The sequence below is a fragment of the Hakea prostrata genome, chromosome 6 (assembly GCF_041222555.1).
Source record: "Hakea prostrata isolate BN-2017 chromosome 6, UWA_Hpros_2, whole genome shotgun sequence".
NCBI classification, from domain to species: Eukaryota; Viridiplantae; Streptophyta; class Magnoliopsida; order Proteales; family Proteaceae; genus Hakea; species Hakea prostrata.
Window position 1 is genome coordinate 22,671,344 of NC_142605.1, and position 14,423 is coordinate 22,685,766.

At 38.1% G+C, this 14,423-nt stretch overlaps 2 protein-coding genes across 2 annotated transcripts in view; one reads left to right on the forward strand and one right to left on the reverse strand.

The window, feature by feature from the left end:
• Window positions 1–634: 634 nt before the first annotated feature.
• On the reverse strand, window positions 635–1,859 carry LOC149012667 (putative caffeoyl-CoA O-methyltransferase At1g67980). Its single transcript, XM_089158690.1, has 4 exons — window positions 1,614–1,859; window positions 1,449–1,534; window positions 1,220–1,364; window positions 635–1,124 (listed from the first exon to the last, which is right to left on the reverse strand). Exons 1-4 carry the CDS (start codon window positions 1,683–1,685, stop codon window positions 705–707), a joined length of 723 nt encoding a protein of 240 aa, XP_089014816.1. The 5' UTR covers window positions 1,686–1,859; the 3' UTR covers window positions 635–704.
• Window positions 1,860–3,698: 1,839 nt separating this feature from the next.
• The window catches only part of LOC149012668 (dehydrogenase/reductase SDR family member FEY-like), a 43,751-nt gene continuing 33,026 nt past the window's right edge, over window positions 3,699–14,423 (forward strand). The window contains exons 1-6 of the mRNA XM_089157949.1: window positions 3,699–4,033; window positions 4,337–4,457; window positions 6,883–7,000; window positions 9,303–9,439; window positions 10,339–10,440; window positions 13,947–14,039. Coding sequence (XP_089014075.1) covers window positions 3,807–4,033; window positions 4,337–4,457; window positions 6,883–7,000; window positions 9,303–9,439; window positions 10,339–10,440; window positions 13,947–14,039 — 798 coding nt within the window. The 5' untranslated portion in view covers window positions 3,699–3,806. The remainder of the gene's footprint in view (window positions 4,034–4,336; window positions 4,458–6,882; window positions 7,001–9,302; window positions 9,440–10,338; window positions 10,441–13,946; window positions 14,040–14,423) is intronic.

Here is a 14,423-nt window from a genome sequence, read left to right on the forward strand (position 1 = left end):
TTTTTTTAACTTAAAAGGAAAAAAAAACAAAAAAAAAAAAAAAAAAAAAAAAAAAAAAAAAAAAGAAAAAAAAAAAAGGGCGGGGGAAGGGAAGAAGCGGGTAAACGAAAGGGCGGGGGGGGGGGGGGGGGGCGCGGCCTCGAGAGGCGCCCCTCACCCCCCACCCCCGCCCCGGGGCGAAAATAATATGCCAAATGGAGAGGAGCAGATGACCATCAACAAGAGACTCCCCCCCCGGGCCGGGGGGGGACCCGCCCCCCCGCAAACCCGGCCCACCCCACACAACCCCACCCCCCCCCCCCCCTTTGTTCCGGGGCCGGCCCCGCGGGGGGCGGGAGAAGGGGAGAGGGGGGGAGGATCGCGTTTTTTTTTTTTCCCCTTCCGGCGGGAGAATAGAAAGAGGAACAGACAAGGGAAACGACGAGCAGAGGAGGGAGAGACGGAGAGGAGAAAAGAGGAACGGAAAGGAGACAGAGACGAGAAGAAGGGGGGGGGGGGGGGGGGGAGAAGAGACGGAGAGGAGGCGGGAGAGAGAGGAGAGAGGAGGCGGGGAGAGGAGAGGAGAAGGAGGCGGAGAGACGAGGCGGCCCCCAAACGGCGAAGGTGGGTGGTTCAGACAATCTAACAAAATATGCCAAATGGAGAGGAGCAGATGCATACAAGAGACTAGATGAAAAAAAAGATCTGGTAAACATGACCACTTTTTAGCAGAGGCGTCTACACAGGGTAACACCATCGCCAATGGAGATTTGTGATAATTCTATACGGGAATCAGAAGCCAAGTAGGTATTGAAATCCATGGTAGCCCGTCTGAGATTCCTGTGTATCCCATGGGCCTTCTCTTCATCAACAGCAACTGTGCCATACCATAGTGTGTTATCATAAGCAATAATCCCACCAATCTTCACAAGCTTCATCAGTCGTTCATGGTAATTAATGTAATTGGGTTTATCAACATCAACAAATGCAAAGTCGAACAACTCCATTCCACTGCCGGTTAGCATTTCATCCAACACTGGTAGAACATCTGAATTGATAAAGTTGATTTTGTGCTCCACACCAGCTTTTCTTATGAAAGGTAAACCAGTCTCATAGGCTTCTCTGTCCCTATCAACTGCTGTTATCTGCCAAAATCCCATAGATATAAAAAACCCTAGAAAGGATTTGTGGTCATACAATAAATTAACATTTTGATGACGAACCCAAGTACCCAACCCACCTTGGCATCATTTGGAAGTGCAAGGGCAGTGGTTAAAAGAGAATAACCAGTGAAAACCCCGAGCTCCAATGTGTTCTTGGGATTCATGATCTTCAAAAGCATGGATAAGAACTGACCTTCATCAGCTGGAATTAGCATTTCGCTCCTATTCAAGGATACAGAAAAAGCAGAGCACCATCAACAAGAATCTAATTAAGTTGCAAGTTTAAAGATGGTTGCAAGAACTTACCGACGGCCATACTTCTCAATGGTCACCTCTCTGATCTCCTTGAGCAGCTTATGCTCTCTTGGGTAAGCATTTGTCTCTAAGATGTACTGCAATTAAAGAAGAAAATGATGAAATGCCCATTATCCATAAAAATAGAATAAAACACAATTAGGGTAACAGATAGACCTGATGAAGAGCTTCAGTTTGAAGGATGCCTTTACGAGGAGCATCGGTGTCTCCCATAGTTGAAAACTCCATATACACTGAGAAACCCTCTACTTTGATGGATGGATTGAAGAAGAGAGTGAGGAAAGATATATATGGCTGAATAAGAAGAAGCAATAACCTATCTCGGTTGCAGAAACTTGGATGAAAGTGAGAAGAAGACTATAAACGAGGGGAAAGTGATGAATGCATTCTTTTGTCATTTTGTATTTGGTAAGACATTCTTTGTCCTTTCGATCGAGTGCTTCAGCTCATTAGCTGTAGGGGTGTAAACGGATCGGATTTGGATCAGATAGTGGTAATACAATATCTGCATCCTATTATATTTGGACGGATTCGGATAATATCCAATCGGATTTCGGACGGATTCAGCCGGATTCGGATGATAATCAGATAGTTATTTTCTTGAATAAATTATTCTAAATGGCAATGAATATAGATTGAATACAAGTTTTCGTCTACCTAGTAACATCTTTACCACTTTATTTGTGACGGTTAGGTTTCAAACTTAAAAATTTAACAACTTTAATAGTTATTTTAGCAAAAAATTTAGAAAAATACTCACATATTTCAAGTAAAAAATACATAAAATAAGAAAAACAAATCCAAATAAGTAACTTAATCCGATGGATAATAATGGGATAGAAAGGGGTATACCATATCCGCATCCTATTAGTAATCGGACGAATTCGGATACCTCTAAACAGATGCGGATGCGAATTCGGGAGCGGATTTCGGTTATCCATTTACACCCCTAATTAGCTGTAGTGTGGGTTTCTTTGGAAATTAGGGTTTGTGCAAAGGGGTTTAAAGTTGTAAAAACATCCCGTGTGCAGCGCATATACCATCTATTTTTCTCTTGACGAAGGATACATGTTCATCAATCACATCTAAAGGTTGAGGTAAGATTTAAAAAAATATAATTTTTTATTTTTAATTTAATCTTAACATTTGGATGTGATTGATGGACATGTGTCTTCCATCATTTGAATTTGACTAATGGACATGTGTCATCCATTTAAAGGAAAATAGATGGTCAATTTATGTGGACCTAATAAAATTCTTAGTTGGAGGATCAGTCCACCGACTTTGGAATTCAACTTACGCTTGCTGATAGTGATTCCATGCCTAGTTAAAAGAGCACACAAATTTTCAGTATGAAAAATAGAAAAGTAAAGAGAATTCAAACATGGGACATGGTGACTAAGGGTGTCAATTGTACACCGAAATCATTTAACCATACCGAACTGTGTTGTCTAAAGTCACACCGTTCAAAATTCGGTACGGTACATACGGAAATCGAATTTTGAAATTCGGTATGACATGATATTGGTTTCAAGTACTCATACCGTCCATATGTGCCGAAATCGTACTGATTAGTATTGTACCAAATTAAGGGACATAAATATAATTTTACAATTAAAACACTTTACCTTTGCCTTATCCCTAATTCCTCTTTTTAGTCTTTTGTTTCATCCTTCACTCCTAAGTTTAGATTTACTTGCTTCGTCTCTATTAATATCATATTCTATCAATTGTTTGATCGCAATTTCATTAGGAACTAAAATGGCATGGGTTTGTTCGTACAAAAATTATACCGCACTAAATACCATGTTTAAACTGTTTTTCGAACAATTTTTGCAAATACCGAAATCGTATTGAACCGTTTATGCAAATACCGAAACCATACTGTACAATATAAATTCAGTACGGTATGATTTGGTTTTCGGTATTCAAAGTTGGTACCATACCGAAAAAGACACTAAATTACTGAAACCGTACCGATTAACACTCATTGGTGACTGCCAAATCACATGAGAGTGAGACAAATGGAAAGTGTCATTTTATTTAGACTTAACATGAGTTACACTAAACTTCAAGGGTCCGAATGAAAATTAGCCATTGATTATCTCACACGTTCTACGTGGAGTAAAGGTGAATTCCAATCAAACGATATCCCATATGATACAAAATTTTCACTGTAGATTCCAATATAACGCGCTTTATTGGCTACCCACAGCCAAGGGTCCTGAAGCACTTTCGGTGGCCACATTGTTCAATTCTGGACGAGAAAATGCCAGAAATACAGAACTGACAGAATCTTTACAAACTGTGTCTGAGAGAGAGAGAGCGAGAGGGGGGGCGAGATTTGAGATGGGTTCTCCTTCTTCGGCTGCTTCTTCCTCATCTTCAACTGGGAAATGCAAACAAGGACTTGGATGGATGGAATGGCTGAGAGGGTGGTTTTATGTGATATACGAATTTATTTTTCAAAGAATTACAGCGAGCCATCTTCAGAATCCAATGCCTTTGTCTCCGCTCAACGATCTCACCTGCATCATAACCGGCTGCACCAGTGGAATTGGCCTCGAAATTGCAAGGTGACTAAACCTCTGCTGTATTCCAGTTAATCACATTTGAACCCACTCATCATTTCGATCACTATCTCAAATTTTCTCTGTTTCTCTTTGTATTGAGCTAAGAGACTATTCTCTTTATTGAACTTATTTGGTAGTGAGCTACTGCGGGTTCGTTTCATATTATTTTTTGCATTCCTTTTTTCGGGTGAACTGTTTTCTAGTGGGTGACATGGTTTCTTCTGCACTGAAATGTGGTGGGGGTTGGATCAATTATTGATATATGGTGATGGTGAAGTTCTAAAATGCGATTCTTTGATTTAACAGGCAGATGGCGGAGTCCGGTGCACATGTTATAATGGCGGTGAGGAAGCCCAAAACTGCTCATGAGTTGATCCAGAAGTGGCAAAATGAATGGTCTGGAATGGGACTCCCTCTTAACATTGAGGTATCTTCTACCCTCAGATTTGTACAAAGTATAAGAACTATTTAAGTTGCATTGGATAGGAGCTTAATTTGTTAGGTACTTCGATTGGCGTGTTAAGTTTCTAACATGTCCTTTTGGATATATTGTCTTGGGGGTGGGTTTTTGTAGCATGTCCTTGATATGCTGCATTTCCAGCTGTCTGGTGACAAAAGATTAAACCAAATATATTTTCTTTTCAACTAATCTGTTTTTTTTTTTTTTTTTTTTTCTGTATGACTTTTAAACAATTCAGTCTCTGTTTTTCAGGATGGTTTTGAAATTTACTTCGATAAAAACCTACTCCAAATCTTCAATGTTTTATGTTGATACGATGTCAAGGCTTCTTGCTTCGAGCATATTTCTGTAAGGTTTTTCATGTCTAGCTGGTTGTTGCAGATGCCAACCAGACAATCTTTCAAGCACACGTGTGGGGAGAGGGGGGGGGGTGTTGGTGGCGGTGGGGGTTGGGAGAGGAGACACTCCTTAACTTTAATGGTCAAGATATTGAGAGTGAGCAACCAATGCACTCACTTTTTAGAGCTTCTCAAAGTCTAAGTAGAAGTCCAAGAGGCTTCCTAATCATGGACTTACTCTGTCAATACTTCTAGCGGCAGTTACCAAGATTAAGTTACCTTCATTTTCTGCTACTATGTTTTGCTTTGCCATAATCTTTCATCCACTTAGCTTTTTCCATCAGATTCTTTCTTCTTTTGGGAAAAGGCTGGGCACACTGCCAGGGCACTCACCATGTGTGATCCTCTCTCCTTCCCATTTTGAAAAGATCCCCTTGCCCTCCTGGGTCAGCCTTATGTTGGTGTATATCACTAGCTAACTGAAAGCCGGTGTTGTGCGCAACTCTCTCGCCTTCTTTCGTTCATGATTCGTTTCTTCCTAACAGCTACATAATTGGTCTAATTTTATCTGTTAACTTTACAATTTTCATTTAAAACATCCTGTGTTCCAGAAAAGTTTGGCAACCCTCTTTATTGAATCAACAAGAGGCTCCCTTGGATTGATCCCATGTCGAATTTCCTGATACCAATTTGTCATCTGGTCCATGTAGCTTTCAGATATCCAAGAAGTAGATGCTGTGGCTTAGATATATGAGAAGGCTTTAGGACACATGTATTTATATTCACCTGTTATCCATCATCAAGGCCTTTCAGCCTGATCTTAGGCCATGACTAACCCTCCATGTACAGACCTTGTGGAGGAACCCTTAGGTTTTTGGGGCATTGGACTCGCAGTTCTCAGTGTTTGCACTAAGTAATTCATCAGCAATCAATTACATGTTCCGTGTTCCAGCTACTGCTGATCAACTTTAATGATGCATTTAGGAGAATCAAACATCTAAACGCAAGCGCCATCAAATTATTGAGAAATGGAAATGCAATGAAATCATGATCTTGTGGCTTTTTCATTATCTGGCCAGTTAGCATGTTCACAATGGGCTGACTGACAAGACTATCATTGATGCTCTCATCATAAGGAAAGAAGCAATTTTTTGCTGAAGAAGACAAATTCTAACTTTTGAAAAGTAAACTTATCCATGGATAGAATTCCAAAACCAAAATTGATGCAGTGTGCTACCAACTCTTGGATTTCACATTGCTCACACACGTTCCCTAGTAAAATTCTATTTAACCATGTAATTTGACAAGGTATATCCTTGTATAAAATTCAAAAATAATGTTTGAGGGGGCACGACTCTTTAAAATCTAAGAGAATTAAATATCCATTGTTATTATGTAAACTAATGGATCCCAGGCTACCCAGGCTACCCAGCTCTTCTAATTGCTAAATTAGCGTCCATGAGATTACTCTAGCTGATTTACTGCACTGATCTTTTTAACTTCCATGACTATTTTAACTTAATGACTGTCTGCAATTTTGCATTGCGTTTCTAATCAAAGCGTTCTAGATGCCTTTAATGTTATGTCCTTGGTAGTTGTACTTCAAAGCTTGAGCATCATGGTCCACAATGAAGTTACTAATCCTGCTCTGTTGGTGGTTGAGTCATTTGAAAAACTATCAGTCAAGCAACCATCTTCAAAAGGTTGGAGAACTTTTCATTTGTCAATTGAGACCATGGGTTTGATTATGTGAAATGTCTGGGAAGGCTCATTGAGTTTCTCTAGTATATTAGGAAAGGAAACTAACCTCTTCTGCATAGCCATGCACAAAGCTCCCACCATAGGGGATCTGGGGAGGATGATTTATGCAGCCTTTCCCCTGCTTTGTGGAGGGGCTGTTTCATGACTCACACCCGTGACCACTACTAGCAGTGGAGGAAACTTATCATAGTGACAAGATCTGTCCTCAGTGTTGCTGACTATTAGATACTTAATTTATGTATATGTTGTACTATCATTTACTAATATGCTGAAAAATGTAATGTTCTGGCAAGGTGATGGAGCTCGATCTTCTCTCATTGGATTCTGTTGTGAGATTTGCTGAAGCATGGAATGCTCGTTTAGGACCTCTGCATGTTTTGATCAATAATGCAGGCATCTTTTCTATTGGAGGTTTGTATGGACTTTGATAATTTCATTATTGAAGGGTATATGTTGAATAACCATCCTAGTTTCTTTTTAGTTCTTTTACTAAAGTAAAATATATTCTTCTTAATTGTTTAAAACTAATGGAGTAGTTCCCTAGGGAATGGTGTTCTCAAGAACCTATTATCTTTTTTCTGGTGGAAACATGAAATACCCGAAAAACTTCTGCAGCTAAAGGTCTTTCCTAGACATAAACCTCAGCCAAAATTGGGATCAGTTTACAGTGAGTTACATTCCCCCCCCTCCAAAAGTTAAAAAGGGTAGAAGAACACAAAAGGAACTGTACTACTCATCTAAGTGGAATCATAATGCTTCTTCATTGTCCTGAAGCCATTCATATGGTAAAAGAATCAAATTTGTGGTCTTTTTATTTTTATTTTTTAAATATTGAACAATCAGAAAATCCAGAACAATTTTAGTTTTGAGTGGTTAAGCATCTGATATAGGGGTTCAGTTCTGGACTTGGTGCCTCATGAATTCTTTGATGATTAGTTTTCCTAGCTAGCTGAGACTTGTGGGCCAGTCACCTTGTGGGATTTGGGCTTGCTGGACCTGTGTCTTCGCATATTTTATTACATTTCTTTTGTTCATCCTGAAGATCATGTTGGATTGGATTGGATTAATTGTACATTCATAAAAGGGAAAATGTATGTTGATGTAGTATTGGGTTGGGTGGAATGATGGAAGTACTTGCTGTTAAGGCTACCAGCGTTTTTGAAAAATACACAGAGATGATAAATTCTAATATTTAGCTACCAGAAATTTCAGAAGTGGAAATCAATCCGGAGGCTTTCTTTAAAATTGCTGGAACTTGTCAAGAATAAAGTATACTTCAAGGGGAGCAAAACAATGTCTTGCGATAGAAAATTTGATGTGTTAAATGACCCAAATACTCAAGAAGTCATTAAGACATTAATCCTGTCACACTGCCTAGTGTGAACTCATGTTGAAATTGGGTCAAATAAAGTCCATCTGGTGCTATGGCACTTATACAAAAGTATTGACACATTAAATTTCAAACCAAGCTGGGAAGTCATTGTTGGCTGTTGCAATTTTGTCTCCTGATATCTGCTAAATTAAATCTTCCTGAATTCTGCAAAGCATCTGAGAAGCTTGGGACTTATTGTTTGACAAAGTTAGCTATGGATCAGATTAACTGCAAAGGTTGAGCTTGATTTGATCCACCAGATGCAGGCCCCAAAAAAAAAAAAAAAAAAGTGGGACATCCCGCAGTTTGATTATTGGGATATCTTCAATATAATGTAAATCTGAAACCAAGTACCTTCAAGTTTGGGGTGCTGCAAGAATATACATCTCCTGCTTTGTTTTCAAATCAAAATAAAAGAGTTTAAGGATTTTGAATCATTCTTTAGTTCAAATCTTGCAGTAGGTAATCTTATAGCCTACATTTAATCTGGCAGACTAGTATTGGCAAATATTATAACCTCATTTGTAGGTAAGAAATGAGAACTTAACTAGATTTTTTTTGATGTTAAATTAAAGCATTTCACAAAATTTCATAATTGCTCCTAATAGGATATTGGAAGCTAATCAAATTAGAACTAGTCTCTTAAAAGTTGGAAACTGAGCTGTTAAGCTACTCTCCTACATGGTTCCTTGAACTGTAACCAAATAGCAGTTGCCCAACGATCACCGAACCCTCTTACTTATTTCTGGAAATTTACAACATGGATCTGAGAATTTTTCATAATAACTCCAGATAATACACTTAGTTTGTAGATCCTCTGCTCTTATTAGGCACTTGGGCAGATGCCCAAGGGTCTCTTGTGCTTTCAGTGGCAGGACTGCCTTTGTGTCTGCAGTTTTGCGTCTTATTTCTGATGATTCTGCTCTTTTCTCTGAAATTTGCACTGAGACAGCATCCAAGGGTTGATCTCCTAAAGTTTAAACTACAGAACGTTAGGTTGGGTCTTGGATGTGGTTGTACCAGTCTGTGTAACCGCTTAAATTTAGTTTTTCCACTAATCACCCAAAGCATCTGGATTGAGAAAATTTATAGAGGAACTAATCCCCCCACAATTTTGTTTCATCCCAAAACCCCTAGATAAGTTCTACCCAGCATGACCAGTTGGTCACTATTGGAATGAACATTGCTCTTCCCTTATAGAACAGGCTTCCTATGATAAAGAATATAATTATGCTTCGATGATACTAAATATATTCTATTATTCAACTTTTCCTCAAATGACTCATTGATGAGGTAACTTTTAGTTTTTTCTGTTAAATTGGTGTACGCTATCATTGTCAGAACCGCAGCGGTTTTCGAAGGATGGGTACGAGGAACACATGCAAGTGAACCATCTTGCTCCAGCATTGCTTTCGATATTGCTTTTGCCATCTCTTATTAGAGGTTCTCCGAGTCGCATTATTAATGTGAACTCAATTGTAAGTTACTTGGCTATTGCATCAATCAGATCTAAATTTGTTGTTCCCGTGTATGCTTGTTCAGTTGAAACTTCCAAGTGCATTTGTGGAACTTCACATGATTTCCTATGTTCTGGAACTTGTTCCTACTTGTCAAAGCTGATGGGCTAGAATTCATCTTTCAAGGCAAAGGTTTCTCAATGGTTGAGAAGCCCATTTTGTTATGATGAGTCGATGGACTGCTGCTAGATAATATTTGCTTAAATACTTAAATACTTGTCTGATGATGTTCTGCCATGCTGGCATTGAATGGTATGTCAATTGTCAAGGCTGTAAATATTATAGGGAACTGCCTGATTTGCCACATAAATTCCCCTCTTCAACCCTAATTACTTGTCAAAGCACATGCATTGGGACCTGATACTTCTGTGCTTGTTTAATGAACAGTTATTTGGGGAGAAACCAAGTGTTACAATCCTCTTAGTGGTTCTCATATTCCCCTATGTTCTAGTAAGATGTCCTTCAGAGTTATCCATGTTTAAAGTATATTAACAGAGTATTTATTCTCACTTGCTGTCTCCATTTTATTGGTCAATAATGTCTTAGATGCAGAAAACTTCTGACTTGAACCACACCTTTAACAGTCCTGGCAAGTTATGTTCTTAATTTAGGAATTGAAGGTTGGTATGGAATTTCTTATTAAAATAATGGAAATGGAACATCAAAATCCTCTCAAGTGCTAGCTGTCTTTGCTTCTCTGCTGTAAAAATTGTGGGATTAGGTGATTGTTATTGAAGATTAAGCTGATTTCTTCTTCTACTGTTAGGAGTCTGTACAACTTACTGTGTCTATAAACTTTTTGATACTTGATAATGTGCTCTTACAAAGGAAGGCTGACATAATTTCTTTTCACTTTCTAGATGCATTTTGTCGGCTTTGTTGATACAGAAGACATGAATGTTGTTTCTGGAAAGAGGAAGTTTACAAGTTTAATTGGATACTCAAGTAGCAAGCTAGCACAGGTGCCTTCTGAGTACATTTTGTTTATTCTGTTGATATTTGCAAAGGATAGACAAATCCTTCTTCACTTTTACTTTCTAATAAGTCCAGTAGTACCATAGGTAAGCCATGGTCATTATTGATAGTTATCATGTTATTTCTGGATGGTCCAGAATGCCTTACAACTTAAGGCTTTTTTTGGTTTCAGTTTTTGTTCTTTTTTTCATGACAAAATAACATTTTTGAAGCGTTTGGTATCATTTCTGAATCTTAATTCTTTTTAAAATTGCTCAAAATAATCGAAAACCATAACAGGGTCAAGGCCTGTTTGTTTATTATGGCTAAAATCAATTTTGGTCATTTATGCGGACACTAAATGGGCACATATTCCTAAACCCTAGAGCTGAGGGTAAAAATAGTAATTTGGCTTTGTTATTGGAAATCCATGCCATAACATTGGTTGTCTTTTTCCTCCTGCAACCCCACTTGTTCCCCACCAATACATCCCCCTGTTCTTGTCTTAATCAGACTCATGCTAAGCGATGATGCAAGAATTGGTGAAACAGAAGAAGAAGCCTGCTTCATGTCAGGAACATTTTGCTGTTTGGAAGCCAAACTGGCAGCAAAACTATGAATTGCCATTGGTGTCTGCTTCAAGGAAGTTGTAACTTCTTTCCCTTCAATCTCCTTCTTTTGCAGTTGTAGCTGCTACTTACGACGGCTCTTAATGTTTGTCTGTCGACAGCATTCCAAAGCTTCTGTTTCTGCGCGGTGTTCATGGATTTCACCTTTTCCTTGTCTGGGTGGAGAATCAGAATTTACTGTTCCGTTGACAAACTTGATTTCTTTGATGAAAATCTTCGTTTGAGATTCTGAGAACCATGTTTAAGAATCAGAATTTGCACTTTTTATTCCAGCCCCACAATAGCCTCAGGACTGCTGAATCAAATGACAGAAAATGATCCGACTCTGAAAGGAAAAATTGCCTGACTTCAGAGTGGAAGAAAGAAGCAGAACCAGTAGCAGGGACAGGGTTCTCTGAAAGTTAGAAGTAGAAAGAGAGGAAGATTGAGGAAGAGTAAGCGAGGGCAAGGAAGAGAGGTTTGAGAGAGAAGGCGGAACTTAGACATCTCAGATTAGAGAGAGAAGAGATGATAGGAAAGGAAGGAAGAGAAAAGGAGACGGAGACGGAGAGGGAGGAGACAAAGTGATGCAAGCCTACCAGCTAGGACCAATTCAAATCAGCATTGGATGCCAGTTCAACCAGCCAACTAGTCAAAATAGAATGTCCAATTGCTCCATAACTTTGACCAGTCAATCGGGATTGTGACAATAGGAGAAAACATGAAGAAAGAAAGCCAAAACACTGTTCATGTGAATAGCGTCACAACCCTTTATTTGGTATTTTGGGAATGTTTCATAGAAGATTTGTGGGTTCCAACATTAGATGTTATGAAGATTTTATTTTGGGAGATTTAGGACCTTAGTTTAGTTTCTATTTTAGTTATTTATGCATATGGCTGAAATATAAAGCCTAGTAGTTTCTAATTTTAATTAGTTTTTATTTCCTTAAGATTTTATTGTCTTTTTTTGGTAATCCATAAGCTATTGTCACTAATTACTAGGATATTAGTTTATATTTTTAGTCTACTAAAATTTTATTTCTTGTAAAGCTTTAGCCAAGCTATAAATAGGTCCTTACATTGCAAAAGAAAGAAGACTTATGGAATAGAAAAAAAGATGAATTGAAGGTTTAGCTGTGTGGGTTTGCAGCTCCCCCCTTCTCTCTCTCTCCTCTTGTCTTCTTCTTCTTAAGAGTATTCTTCTCTTTCTTCCTCTTCTTCAAGACTGATTCTTCTCAGATTTCCCCTTCTTCCCCCTATCTTCTTTATCCTTTTTTCTTCTCTATTCTGGCCCCTCATTACAAAGAGAGATGGGAGTGGGCAGAGAGGAAGGAAGAAAGAAAGAAGGAGATGACAGGTGGAGACAAAGGGAAGAAAGGATATGTGCTTGACAGTGATATCCCCCCCCCCCCAAAAAAAAAAAAAAAAAAAAAAAGCATACCACGACAAAAATAAGGCCTAAGGCATATCCTTTGAACAAATTTCCGTAATTATTTTTTAAAATAGCATACAACAATAAAAATGCAGCCTTATCCTAAATAAGTGGGGCTGGTTAATCAGCTCTACTTGAGGTTATATTGGATATAAGGCCTAAGGCATGCTTATCTTTTCTCACTTCTTGTAAGCTTATTTTAGGTCTTCCCCCCTATTTTAGTTCCTTGAACTGGGGCATATAAAGGCTTTCTGTGACCATGGTTATGCTACCTCACAAGGTGCAAAGTATCAGTATCACGTATCATATTGGTTAGCTTATTTTAAGAGACGCATTGTCTCGTATCGAGTATTATATTGTATTGGCCAATGCATTTTAGTGCAATCCAAATAAAGAGATGCATCGAGTTTGGATGCCTAAAATAATCACCTTGCAGAAACTCCTTATCAAGTTTTACCACCTCATTATTTGCAGAAACTTGTCTCCTTATCAGATGCCTAAAATAATCACCTTGCAGAAACTCCTTATCAAGTTTTACCACCTCATTATTTGCTTAAAAATGTCAAAATTATGCATTAGATATTCCATCTTCATTAAACTTAGCTTAAACCCTTTTTTATTGCAAAGTTGATCCCCATAACCCTGACTTACATTAATTGTTGTTTGTGTTTCATCTAGCAAAACAATATGATCAGCAAAAAAAATACCCCAAAGAACCTTATCTTGAATATCTTTGGTCAATCATCCATGATAAGTGCAAATAATAAAGGCTTAAAGCTGGTTCATGATGTAACCCAGTTTAAAATAGCATATAATCAAAACAAAAAATGATACTAAAACTAGTCTGAATTCTTCTATAAAATAGAAACTATTGTAGAACTTAACAAAATAGAAATTAAATGCTGAATCCCCTATAGGATTTAAATACCAAAGCACTTGGGATTGGAGGATTGGCCTTATTACAATAGTGAACCCAAAAATATTAAGCCATGCTCCAATGCTCCATATGTGATCCACATGAGACCAAAATTGTATATATTTGTCATTTTGTCCATTCTTGGTCCAGTTTTTAGTCCTGATTTGCTGCTTGCCTTCTTGTCTATGAAATGAATCACTATGCCTCATCTGAACTAGTTGGTTCAGCTACTTGAAAACTGTTTGCTACTCCACTTGAATTGATGCCAGACCAGCTGTTGTTGTAGAGAAATCAAACATAAAGATAAGGGAAAGATAGATCTAAAAGCCTAGTCTCAACCAACAAATAGAATTTTGAGATATCTCCTGGCAACACTAACTGCATTTTCTCTTAATTTTGTCACTGATCAATTCACATTGTATCAGTTCACTTCAAAAGTTCAAAGTACAGCCACATGGTCAAAAGTTGTTGCTTTCCACATGTAAATTTTATTATATATCACAAACAAGGTAAGAAAAGCATTTTAATAATCATTGAGGTTGGATATATTTTTTCCAGGTTATGTTTAGCAGCATCCTGCAGAAGCGCCTGCCTGCTGAGGCTGGCATTGATGTTGCATGTGTCTCACCTGGCATTGTTCACACAAATGTTGTAAGTCTCCAAGAATATTTTGATCAATATTTCTATTGTTTCCCCGTAATTCAAATGAAGAGGTCATGCTTTTAGCACTCAACCAATTCAGTGTAAACAGTTAATTCATTTGATTCTTCAAACTCAGAACCCAAACCCCCCTCCCAATTTTTTTTAAAGAAAAAGGAAATTGGTCTGGTTATGTGATCTATCTTTTAGTTGGTTGTTCTATATAAAATGGGATTACAGGATTTGATTGGGCTCCATCTATAATAAATACCTCTTATTTCTTTTACATAGTTATGGTTTATAAAGTGAAAATGAAACATATTTTGATGTGCTGTAATTATAATTGTTCCAACTCCTTGATTATTTTATCCTACTGATTTCTGGTCATGTTCAATC